This window comes from Pseudochaenichthys georgianus, chromosome 7, assembly GCF_902827115.2.
Source record: "Pseudochaenichthys georgianus chromosome 7, fPseGeo1.2, whole genome shotgun sequence".
In the NCBI taxonomy this organism is placed as follows: Eukaryota; Metazoa; Chordata; class Actinopteri; order Perciformes; family Channichthyidae; genus Pseudochaenichthys; species Pseudochaenichthys georgianus.
Genome location: NC_047509.1, coordinates 26,614,358 through 26,627,310, shown reverse-complemented (window position 1 = coordinate 26,627,310; position 12,953 = coordinate 26,614,358). Strand labels below are relative to the sequence as shown.

At 45.0% G+C, this 12,953-nt stretch overlaps 1 protein-coding gene across 3 annotated transcripts in view; it reads right to left on the bottom strand.

Annotated features, from left to right (window-relative positions):
* The window catches only part of cacna1db (calcium channel, voltage-dependent, L type, alpha 1D subunit, b), a 120,657-nt gene that overhangs the window by 42,141 nt on the left and 65,563 nt on the right, over positions 1-12,953 (bottom strand). For all 3 annotated transcript variants that reach the window (XM_034086964.2, XM_071203822.1, XM_071203823.1), the window contains 7 exons: positions 12,806-12,871; positions 12,318-12,409; positions 12,054-12,213; positions 11,811-11,938; positions 11,177-11,273; positions 10,935-11,037; positions 9,885-9,986 (listed from right to left, as the gene is read on the bottom strand). In XM_034086964.2, coding sequence (XP_033942855.1) covers positions 9,885-9,986; positions 10,935-11,037; positions 11,177-11,273; positions 11,811-11,938; positions 12,054-12,213; positions 12,318-12,409; positions 12,806-12,871 — 748 coding nt within the window. The remainder of the gene's footprint in view (positions 1-9,884; positions 9,987-10,934; positions 11,038-11,176; positions 11,274-11,810; positions 11,939-12,053; positions 12,214-12,317; positions 12,410-12,805; positions 12,872-12,953) is intronic.

Genomic DNA, 12,953 nt, shown 5'->3' with positions numbered 1-12,953 from the left:
ATTTCCGGCAACAGTGATGTTTAAAAGAGTCGTGACGCACGGCTGGACTTATCTCAGCCAATGACAGCTCTGCATGCATCCCCTGGATATTATTTTATTAACTGCTTGACAGGGGCACCTTAAGGGGGTGAAAAGTTAGGACGATTAGAAGGGCCCGTGACTGACAGGGGCCCAACCTATTTTAGAACATTAAGAAAAAAATGTTTTAAGGTCCCATGTCATGCTTTTCCGGTTATTACCCGTCCCCTTGTGTGTTATGAAGGTTTTTATGCATGTAAACGGTCTGCAAAGTCACAAACCCTCAAAGTACACCCTGTAGCGAATAAAACTCTAACACAGAAAAGACCTGCCCACAGAAGGAGCTCCAACAAGCCGTTAAGGACAGAGAGTGAATACACATTCTTTACAAAGATGCTGTATGAGAAACCAATGAGATTTTGGAAAATTACACAATATAAATCTATTTTAGTATACCTCAACAATGGAATTATGATCAGTAGAAATGTTTCCAATGTGATATATTTTCATGGGGCCCAAAATCCCTGGCAACGCCCCTGGCTGTGAGGTCCGTGCAGAAAGCAGAGCAGTGTGTATAATATATATCACTCAGTATAACAGGCCTAAAATACTCTCGTTATTTGCTTTAGTTTAGTAGATATCTACAAACAAAGAGCCGATATTTGTCTAAAACCATTTAGTGCTTCACATAATAAAAGATGTGGGGGGGGTGCTAGTGACTTATCCGACTGGCCCACATCGTCCGACCGGCCCACTTCAGTACCGGCCCATCGGGATTCGTCCCGATGGCCAGTTCGCCCCTGGTGCTGCCCCTCACACACACACACACACACACACACACACACACACGCTCAGGGCCGGCCCATAGCACTGGAGTTATAAATGTTCGCCTAGGGCGCCAGATCTGGGGAGGCGCCAGATCTGGGGAGGCGCTGGTAGCTCTGGCAGGGAAACACATTTTTTTGACCGTTAGTGCTCATCCTAATTTTCGGCCTTGATGTAACAATATTCATAATTATGTAAATGTAACACCCTTTTCACCCCGGTTACACTTTTCATTTGCCCTATACGATGGGCACTGTAAGTGATGAAAATGGGGGATGTTGGCTTATCTGGCGCCCGCAGCTCACAGCCAAAGTGCGAGTGAGCGTGGGAGCGAGCGAGGGAGAAAGGGAGGGTGCACCGGTACCAGCGCTGTTGTTATTAGCATCTGGTGCTAGCTGCTCTAACGGATATTAGAAAAAGATGTTTCTACAATACTGTGGAGGGAGAGTCCTCTCCAGTCAGACTGAGAGGCTGATAACTACAGCTCAGTGAGGTAAAGGACTCTGAGTGTTTAGATAGTTCACTTTAGTCTAAGTTATCTCAGTGGGTCTCAAACGTTTTTATCACAATTTATGTAAACACATATTTCCAAGGCACTCCTTTATAATTATTGGGATAAACAGGTTTGAAATCATTTCAATGTATACTATAGGACAGTAAACCAAAAAATATAGTTTAAAACTGGAGAGATAAAAGAAATATGCATAAATAAATAAATGTTAACTAAAATAAGATATGAACGAACAACAAAAATAAAATAAATAAAATAAATAAAATCAACATTTTCTTCCCGGGGGGGCATACCCCCCCTAGAGGATGTGGCGTCCATTCCCCATTATATTGTGTATTCCTTGGATACGCTATTGATCTTTATCTTGTCTACTGTACGATTCTCTGACTGGGGGCGGGGGCACCAGCTAAAATCTCGCCTAGGGCAGCAAATTGTCTAGAGCCGGCCCTGCACACGCTTCAAATCAAGTTGCATAAATACTTGAGCTACGTTTTTATTATAATCACTGTGAAATGTATTATGTTTTCGTCATTATTACAACAAATACACACTTGCAACCGATAACACTGGCAATGATTTTATATTTATTAGACTATAAAAAAAAAAATCATGCTTCAAAAAAGTGGGGGCTCCAAATAAGTGGGGGGACGGTGATCCCCCGTGTGATGTCCAACGACCACTACACCACTGATCACACCAAAGAAACACACTCTACAGTACACTAAAGTTCTTAGAATTAAAGGCCCCATGGTTTTTGTTAAAATTGTTGATAAAGATAATTGTAAGTATTGTTGTTAAATTAAGAATACATCCTCAGCAATGAACATTTTTTTTACTTAAGCCTGTATCAGTTGCAAAACAAACAAAAATTGCAGGTTTTTTGAGTGTTTTTATCTATCATTAGTAATCTAGTACTACTCTATACAGCGAGGGAGAGCTAGGAGCATGCAGAACCGAAGACAGCTAGATTACTGATAAACAAAACAGGAAGATTATGAAAAAGACCGCATTAAAACTGTGACTGTCAGCTAGATAAGCAGAGTTCCTGTGTGAACTGAAGTGAAATACTGTAGAGATGTGTATCTTCCTTTAAGCAGGCCTTGCTACTTCAGAAAAGCAAAGACTGGATGATGGCCTTGTGCTTTAAAAAAAAGTGACAAAGTGCATCCTGTATCTTAAACCTTTGAATAGATATAGCAGTGACGTCCATATTTAATGGAAATGAATGGAATATATTTGCATTGTTGCAACGGAAACGCATGTCCGTTGTTTGACATCCTTCCTCCCTCTATTCATACACTCATGTAGAATAGTTTCCTGTGTGACTTCCATCATATTTACCTGTGAGGTTGCTATTGTTAATTGTTGGGAAAATACAAATGAGAAGCAGTGTGCATTCAAATCAACAGAGTGATAAATATGGGCTCATAATACACACATGCGCACAGAAGGATCCACACTTGTATTTCATGATCCGCAAAAGGATTCACACTTGTATTTCCGGATCCACACTTGTGTTTTTCAATGCACACACAAATGTGTTCCTTTTCATATACATGTAAATAAAATCCAAATACAGAAAATAGTTTGATCCTCACATATTTGTTTTCCGTTTAAAACCTCTGAACCTGCAAACACAAACAGCTTTCTGTGCACGGATCGCTGTGCATTCGTGTGTGGGTTTTTTGAGACTCCCCTGACGGTCAGCCGATTCATACTTGTAATTATTTCTATCTATAGCCAATCAGATGTCTCCTCAATTATAATATAAGCCAATCACATGAGCGCGCCCCCACGAGGGTAGATTTCTTGCGTTCATGACGTAGCGCTTCATGTACGCATTTTGCGCAGTCCGGAGCTGACAGCTCCATGGAGCCTGCCTGCAGGCGCTAATCTCAGGACACCTTCCACTCTCAGTACAGCGCCACTTTCCGAACAGGAAATGCACGCAAATACAAGCCTTTATATTATTAAGGTACAGCGCCACTTTCCAAACCATTGATGAATGCTTGTGTACACAAAAACGGCAGGCAAAACCGTTTTAAATGTGTGTTTCCTGTATGGCGAATACAGCTGCTTTATTTATGCAGGGCTCTCAAGTCTCACGCATTTGGCGTGAGACACACGCATTCCACTCCATTCACACGCTCACACGCCACACCTTGTATTTCTCACGCAGAGATTTCTTTCCAGGGTACCACCCACCAAGTTGCGCCGCAATTTTGTAAACAAACTAGTACAGAATCACTGTAGCCACGCATCAACCAATCAAAAGAATGTAAGCTGTCGAACAGCCAATTAGAAAATAACATGGCTGTATCCGGGTAGGATTTAGACATTCTGCCCTATACTTTATAGACCGGTAAGGGTTTCAACATTTTCCAGGATTTCAATACTTTGATTGAATACATTAATCAGTTCTTTACACATGGTGCTCTTTTTAGATTTCAGGAACTACTACCTTTCCATGGGCCGGAGGAACAGGACAAGGTCAGTGTGCGAAAAAGTAGTATTTACAATATCGGACAAGTAGATCTTTCAATTGACTTGTCCGGCGGACAAGTGACGTTTTTCGACCTGATTTATTGACAAATGATTGATACATTCAGTTTACAAAAGGCAGAACTCATTCGCAAATTGTACGTGTCCGCCATTGTTCGTTTAGAAGTGTTAGTTTCGGTTCTGCTTGTCGATTCCTAAGGAAATGCAACTCGCCGCTTTCTGTACAGTTAGACGGGGGCGGAGCAGGGCGGGAAGTGTAGCACAGTGGCAGGCTTGGGAAGCAACACTCTGTTCCGAGTAGGAACAAATAACAATTTTTCCGGTACCGGGATTAATAAGAGTTGTGAGGACAGGAGGCGAGGCCGAGCCCCGTGGACTGCAGCTCTCTCTATGCTCTGTATCAGCTGATCGCTGCACGGTGCAGCTCAGAGTCTCTCTCTCTCTCTTTCTACACACAACGGATCCGCTGCCCGTTTAACAGCCTTATCTTTGTCAAACTTTCTTATGTTCTTTCTCTAACACGTAATGAAGGTTATTAAGCGTTTTAACTCCTGTGTTGTTAATATTAACCACCATTTCCTTTATGAAGTGAAGCAGCCTCCTGTCACGATTCTCAGGTTATGTCACGTTTGTAGTTTTGTCTGTGTTGGTGTTTTTCTTGTCTTTGGGTTTTATTGTGTAAAGTGTTCACCCCCGTTTCCTGCCTGTCTGCTTTCTGTCTGTTTCCCTCCCTGATTACCCGATTGTGTTCACCTGTTGTCCTTGTGTTTCTCCTCCCCTGCCCAGCTGTGTCGTGTTCTGTGATTACCCTTCTGTGTATTTAGTCTAGTCTTCCCCTGTGTTCCATGTCGGTTCATTGTTTCCCCTCCATGTTATTCCACGGTCTGTGTTCCTTGCGCTGCTCGTTGGTGTTGGATATTTTGGATTCTGCCTTGTTTTTGCCACAGCTTTAATTTATTTAATAAAGCTCGCTTTTCGTTGTTCTGCATTTGAGTCCTACCTGCTTCACCCATTCCTAACAGAATGAACCGACCAAATTTGGACTCAGCAGATTTCAATGTTTTGGCCCCACAGGCGGAATGTCTTGGGTATTCTCTGGAGTACATTTTTTACACCTGGAAGAACGCCTCATCTAGACGGGGTAAAGAGGCTGCTTTGAAGGAGGCACGCCGGGAGGTTGCTCGCAAGCCCTGGCTCAGGAGCTTGTTGCCGGAGTGGCTACAAACCTTTTCAAGTAGCCCTGAGGAATTGGCACAAGCTTCTAACCCTTTCCTGGGATCCAACTACTGTCCTGTTGAAGGTCCACAGAGTCTCCAAAAAGCCTCTAGGAGACGCAGGGCCAGGATTCCAGCCCGTGCTCCAACAGCCATGATCCCGACTTCAGTTCCGGTTTCCACAGCCATGGATCCATGCACCAGTACTGGCCCGCAGAGCTATGTTTCCTTGCTCGATTACCTGGCCCACACAGCCATGGTCCAGGCCTCTGTTCCGGTTCCAGCGGCTCCAGTTCCAACCTCAGACCTTTTCTCAGGAACCCGTCTGGCGTTTGGAGGTCCACGGAGCCTCCAAAAGGTCTCTGGAAGATGCAAGGCCAGGATTCCAGCCCGTACTCCAGCGGCTCCGGCTCCAGTGCCGGTCCCAGCAGCCATGGTTCCGGCCCCAGCAGCCATGGTTCCGGCCCCAGTCCTGGTCCCAGCTGCCATAGTCCCTTCTCTAGTCCCTACTCAATTCCTTTCTCTAGTCCCTTCCCTAGTCCCTCCTCAGGTCACTTTCCTAGTCCCTTCTCTAGTCCCTTCTCTAGTCCCTTCTCTAGTCCCTTCTCCAGTTCCCTCTCGAGTCCCCTCTCCAGTCCCCTCTCGAGTCACCTCTCGAGTTCCATCTCTAGTCCCTACTCAAGTCCCGCCTCTAGTCAATTCCCTAGTCCCATCTCTAGTCCCTCCTCTAGTTACGTCTCCAGTCCCCTCTCGAGTTCCCTCCTCTAGTCCCTCCTCTAGTCCCTCCTCTAGTCCCTCCTCGAGTCCCCTCTCTAGTTCCCCTCTCAAGTCCCCTCTCGAGGTTCCTCCTCTAGTTCCTCCTCTAATCTCTCCTCTAGTCCCCTCTGGAGTTCCGTCTCTAGTTCCCCTCTCGAGTCACGTCTCAAGTCCCTACCCAATGTCCTGGTCCGTTGGAGGTTCCGCTGGGGGTCCTGCCAACTCCATGTCCTGTCCCGTTGGAGGCCCCGTCGACTACTCCTCTGCCGGGGGTCCTACCAATCGTATGTCTGTCCCGTTGGAGGTCCCGCCGTCTACTCTCCTGCCGGGGGTCCTGCCAATCCTATGTCCTGTGCCGTTGGAGGCCCCGCCGACTACTCTCCTGCCGGGGGTCCTGCCAACCCTTTGTCCCGTCCCGTTGGAGGTCCCGCCGTCTGCTCTCCTGCCGGGGGTCTTGCCAGCTCCTTGTCCCATCTCGTTGGAGGTCCCACCGACTGCTCTCCTGCCGGGGGTCCTGCCAACCCTTTGTCCCGTCCCGTTGGAGGTACCGCCGTCTGCTCTCCTGCCGGGGGTCCTGCCAGCTCCTTGTCCCATCTCGTTGGAGGTCCCACCGACTGCTCTCCTGCCGGGGGTCCTGCCAACCCTTTGTCCTGTGCCGTTGGAGGCCCCGCCGACTGCTCTTCTGCCGGGGGTCCTGCCAGCTCCTTGTCCTGTCCCGTTGGAGGTCCTGCCGACTACTCTCCTGCCGGGGGTCCTGCCAACTACTCTTCTGCCGGGGGTCCTGCCAACCCCTTGTCCTGTTCCGTTGGAGGCCCCACCATCACCTGTCTCACCGGGGGTCCTGCCAACTACTGGTCCTCTTCCGTGGGGGATCCTGCCGAAGCCTGTCCCACTGGCTCCGGTTCCTGTTCGGCCGACACCGGGTCCTGCCCGGCCTCCGGAGCTGTCTGGTCTTCGCCCTCGAGCCCGGCCCCCTGACTCTTCCTGCCGCTGCTTTTGCCCTCATGCTCGGCCCCCTGAGTTTGCCCGCTGTGGCCTTCGCCCCATTTTGAACTTTGCCTTGCCCCCAGGCCTTCCACCTGAGACCCCCTCCTTGGTCTCTGCCTTGCCCCCGGGCCTTCCGCCCGAGACCCCGTCCTTGGTCTCTGCCTTGCTCCCGGGCCTTCCGCCCGAGACCCCCTCCTTGGTCTCTGCCTTTCCCCCGGGCCGTCCGCCCGAGACCCGTCCTCCAGACCCCCTCCACCCACCCTTTCTTGGCCCTAGTTATGTGTCCTCCCTCCGGACCCCCTCCACCCACCCTTTCTTGGCCCTAGTTATGTGTCCTCCCTCCGGTCCCCCTCCACCCACCCTGCTGGACCTTTTTTTGGGACGTCTGGGATCCGTCCCTTGAGGGGGGGGTTCTGTCACGATTCTCAGGTTATGTCACGTTTGTAGTTTTGTCTGTGTTGGTGTTTTTCTTGTCTTTGGGTTTCCTGTTTTATTGTGTAAAGTGTTCACCCCCGTTTCCTGCCTGTCTGCTTTCTGTCTGTTTCCCTCCCTGATTACCCGATTGTGTTCACCTGTTGTCCTTGTGTTTCTCCTCCCCTGCCCAGCTGTGTCGTGTTCTGTGATTACCCTTCTGTGTATTTAGTCTTCCCCTGTGTTCCATGTCGGTTCATTGTTTCCCCTCCATGTCATTCCACGGTCTGTGTTCCTTGTGCTGCTCGTTGGTGTTGGATATTTTGGATTCTGCCTTGTTTTTGCCACAGCTTTAATTTATTTAATAAAGCTCGCTTTTCGTTATTCTGCATTTGAGTCCTACCTGCTTCACCCATTCCTAACACCTCCCTGTCTGTCCTTGCGCTGTCCTCACATCCCCGGACCCCCAGACTCGGAGGAGCAGGATGTCAGTATTGTTTATGAAGCAGGGTATAGAAAGTACATTATGGAAATGAAAATACTATTTCTTTACTTTTACAAACAGTGAGCAGCTGCAGCATGTGTATTGCAGGACGTGTGTAAGAGTGCAAGCGTCTTTGCGTTGTAGAAAAGCGCTAGGCCTATAGGCTATAAATATAATGTATTATTATTATTAGGTTATGTCCTATGTGTTGGACATGTGTGGTTGGACTCTGTCTCACAGGCAGTGTAACATCAGAGGAGACTGGGCCAATTGTACATTCTCAAACGGCACCACTTAGAACTAACTAAACAATGCAGAGATTATTTTTATATAATTGTATTCAATAACCGTAAGAAATTAAACAGTATGTGATTTGTAAATAGGAATACAGATTTGACTTAATGTTTTCATAAATATATTTTTCTCCCAGTTTGTCATGGGACTTATTTTTACCCTCTCAAAGAACCGGAACCGAAAATAACCGGAATCGAAAAGCAGAACCGGAATCGTTAAAATCCAAACGATACCCAACCCTTTGTGTGATGCAGTAAAATCTCACTTCTCACTTACGTTAGCGGTGTCATAAAAACCGTGGGAAAATGTAAAATACGATGAAGAAGATTCCAGTGGCCCCAATTTTTGTCCATTCTGGACAAGTGAAAAATGTATTCGGACAAGTACATTTCCAAACTCACTTGTCCATGGACAAGTACTCTCTAAAAACGTTTTCTCACACTGAAGGTGTGTGAGGAGTTCCTGGAATATCAGCTGATGGATATCCCCATGCCCCAAGATCCCACCACCTTTAATGTTGAGGAGTTTTGGGGGAGTATGTCCTCAATCAAGTGCAAGGTAAGAAATATTTGGCACCACATGACATACACATAATCAATTGAAATCAAAAGCAAAGCATTTGAGTAATAGAGTCTCTTGGTTCCTTTTTTTAAAGGTGACCGGTTTGAGCCAGTTTGGGAGGCTCACTAAAATAGCTCAACTTGTTCTAGTGCTCCCTCACTCTAATGCCGACGCGGAGAGGGTTGCCACCAACACCTACTACAAAAAACACACACACACATCCCTTCACTAAGAATGAAATAAATATGTTTTTATTTGTATGAATTTATGTGTCATTTATCAGATAAGACCACCGTCCCCACCCAAAGCCCCGCCGCTGCCAAAATCTCACTCTGAACTCTGTTCAAAACTTGAGAGCCCTGTTTATGTCTGTATGAAGTTGTTGTGAGTGTGGAGGGAGCAGCTACAGGTTAGCTTAGCCTAATCGATCAGTGCACTACGAAGCCAGTGCTAGACAGTGACCTGTCAACGGGGGGAGCCCCGCCGGTCATTATCGGCCGATATTAATAGTTTGATCGGTGCTCTCTATAAAGGCCGATTAGGAGAGCTGGATCTGATCGATATGGACATAAACGCGAGTGAAGTGTAACCGGACGCGAGAGAGTGATCAGATCAGCTGCTGAGTCTGATGGAGACACGCTGCTGCATGATCACCTGATGCTCCGCCCTCTGTTTAGCGAGCTGACTGGACTGCGCAAAATGCGTACATGAAGCACTACGTCATGAACGCAAGAAATCATACCCTCGTGGGGCACGCTCATGTGATTGGCTTAGAATGGAGACATCTGATTGACTATAGATAGAACAAATTACAAGTACGAATCGGCTGACCGTCAGGGGAGTCTCAAAAAACCCACACACGAATGCACAGCGATCCGTGCACAGAAAGCGGTTTGTGTTTGCAGGTGCAGCGGTTCAAAAATACATATGTAAAACCTTTTTCTGTAATTGGATTTTATTTACATGTATATGAAACGGAACACATTTGTGTGTGCATTGAAAAACACAAGTGTGGATCCGGAAATACAAGTTTGAATCCTTCTGTGTGCATGTGTGTATTATGAGACTGTTCTGAGCCCATAGATAAAACAGTACAGAGAAAGAGAGGGGCACGTGAGGTTACTGTGAACGATGGTAACAGGCAAATTATTATTTCTGTATAACTGTGATCTCTGCTTGTGTGTGTGTGTGTGTGTGTGTGTGTGTGTGTGTGTGTGTGTGTGTGTGTGTGTGTGTGTGTGTGTGTGTGTGTGTGTGTGTGTGTGTGTGTGTGTGTGTGTGTGTGTGTGTGTGTGTGTGTGTGTGTGTGTGGACCACTGACCGCCTGCTGGGGGCACCACTTGGTCTAGCAGCTTCATGCTCGTCCTCTTCCAGATCTTCTTTATCACAGCTCTGAGCTCCTCATTGGCTTGCTCCAGGTTACCTTGAAAATGGTAGAGAAGGTGGTCACTTTGTTTGAAAGCACTAAGCTATCAATTCATTGGTTTATTAAGTGGTAACTATTAATTATAGCTCTCTCTCAAACACACACAAAGATCACAACACAAATCAGGATTTTTAATGTTATAATGAACACAATTCCTGATGGTAATGGGATGGGATGAAGATGGGATTATGTTAACACAAACTACATGTTGCGACTGAATTGTAGTGCAGTTATCAAATGTTATGTTTTCTGTAGGCCGTGGAATCGAACTTTCATTGAATATCTCTAGCTCCCTCCAGTGGAAAATTGTTTAACTGTATTATGTCTTCATGATCACAAGGAGTTCAGACAGAGTTGTGAATAGGGGACTACTTTATTAAAAGGCATAACTAGCATGATAGATATTAATTAAAAATATTCCATGCGGTATCTCAGAGTTGATGTCTTAAATATGAGATCATCAAATCCAAGACTGCAGCCCCATAAGGAGATAAATCAAAAATATACTGCACTGACCTCACCACCTTCAAAAAACTTACAAACACTCACCTCTTCAATCTGGCTTTTAATGTGTGATTGTTTTTGTATTATTTGACTTTAACTTTAACTATATATTTATTTGTTGTTCCTTCCTTTTCTTTTCCCTTTACTATATCTGTAAAGCGTCTTTGAGCACCTGTAAAAGCGCTAACAAATTAAATCTATTATTAGGCCACTCTGTACGTTTCTCTCCCTTTCCCCTACCAAACACGGAAGAGTTTTAACTCCCTTAAAGTTGTCGGCGAAGGTTTCAAAAACAGTATTGTACTTTACTTAGTGGGGTTTCTTGGCTGTAATCTCAAGTAGCTTTCACGCCCGTTAGTTCCAGTGCAAATAGAAGGATTCTCTGCTATATTTAAAAATAAGTTGTTGAAAATCTCAGATAGCTTGAAGGTGCAGACTCACCTTCGGTTTTAATCTTGAGAGCAGTGCGGACTAGAGCGAACAAGGTGGCATTAAACATGACCGTCCCGTCACTGTTGAGGGGCATGTTCATTGCCACCAGACGCTGCAACAGAAATGCAGATATACCATTTGGATCACATGTAAAATGAAAGCTAGGGATTTATATGTGAATTTTGTATTATTGTCACCCTCAATAATCATTGTCATGCATGTGCATAGTGTGTTTTGTCGTGGAAACCTACCTTACAGGCCACTCTGTGAGGACAGAGCTTGCCAAAGCCCAGCGGAGGCTGGATCCTCCTGAGCAGAGTCACCACGTCAAGGTGCTTAATCCTGCCCCTGGCAACAAGATACATAATACTATTAGGCACAACACAACTGAGACAAACAATCATCATCCCATGTGTGCTGTATCAAATCCTCAATAGTGGTATACTTTTTTGTAGGATTAGTAATTGGAAAGATGTTGTTGATAATAGAACTGCAACGATTATTTGATTTATCAAATAATTTGAAACACAAATTTGAAATTTTTGAAAGAAAAATTTGAAAGAAAAATTATCCGCTTTTTTGATTAATCGATTGATCAGAAACTAAATTTTTCGTATAAAATGTCCTTTTCGTTCTCCTTATATATCATTTTTTTAAATGCAGATATTCGAGTTTTAGGCAGACAAAACAGGACATTTAGAGATACTTTATCATCGTACTCAGAAACTGCAATGGAGATGTCTTTCGATATTTTCTGACATTCTAAATATACAATTATTAGTAATTTTGGTCAGAAATGAATAAATAGTTGATAGTGAAAAATGATGTTAGTTGCAGCCATAGTTCTCTCAAACTAGGGTCGGCGAAGGTTTCAAAAACACTCACTTTGCTTCAGGGTCGTATTCAGACCAGATCCTTTTGAACTCATCAAGGTGATGCGGTCCCAGAATGGACCAATCACGGGTCAGATAGTCAAAGTTATCCATGATGACAGCAACAAACAGATTGATAATCTGAAACCAGGACAGGCAACAATATTTCGCATTTCTTGTGGTATTTTATTTCATACAGGAATGTGCCTGCTCAAACATGACTTCTACTGCACAAAATGAAATGTCTGAAGATTACCAGGAAAGCACAGAGCATGTAGAAGCTGATGAAGTAGATGATGGCGAAGCCGCTGCCGCAGGTTCTCTCCTCTCCTTGGTTGTATTCCGACTCTGGATCACACAGTTTCCCCGGCAGACAGGCCAGCATGATCTCCTGCCAGGCCTCTCCTGTGGCACACCTAACAGAACAAGAACAGCATCGACACACAAGCACAATGAGGGGTTTTATCCACACGTATTTATTTATTTATGCAGTTACTTATAATGGCTTATTGCTACACACCTGAAGAGCATCAGGACAGCTTGAGGAAAAGTTTGAAAGTTGTTGTTGCGGTTGATTTGTGTCCCATCCACCATGGCTATTTTTCCAAACACCTAAAAAAAGAAACATCAGTCTGCTCTATAGTCTTACAATTTTCCAACTTCAGTCCTAATGCCTCTAATAACCAGTCAAGCTGCAGTCTTCATCCATGTCTTTCCAAAATGTCATTACATTGTCAATCTAAAAAATGTGATGAATAGTGAATACATAATATTAAAGGTTTGCAGTGACCATGACCTTTGACCACCCAAATGTGTTTTTTTTGTCTAAAAATATTAGAATCAAATCTTTCATGGCTTTCACGAGAATTGGATGTTGAACTGATGCACGAACAAACCAAAACAATATCGCATAGGCATAATAAAAGGGTGGTAAATTAAAAACAAGGAAACAGTCACTCAGGGCACGCACATCCTGCATGGTTACAAACAGTCTTTAGATCATATTACCTGCATCCCAATTACAGCATAGATGAAGAACAGCATGGCTATCAGGAGTGCAACATAGGGGAGAGCCTGAGCGGGCAAAAAAAAAAGAGTTAGACATAAAAAGACCAATGACAGCAAGAGTTCTCTCTGATATGATGAATTAATCATT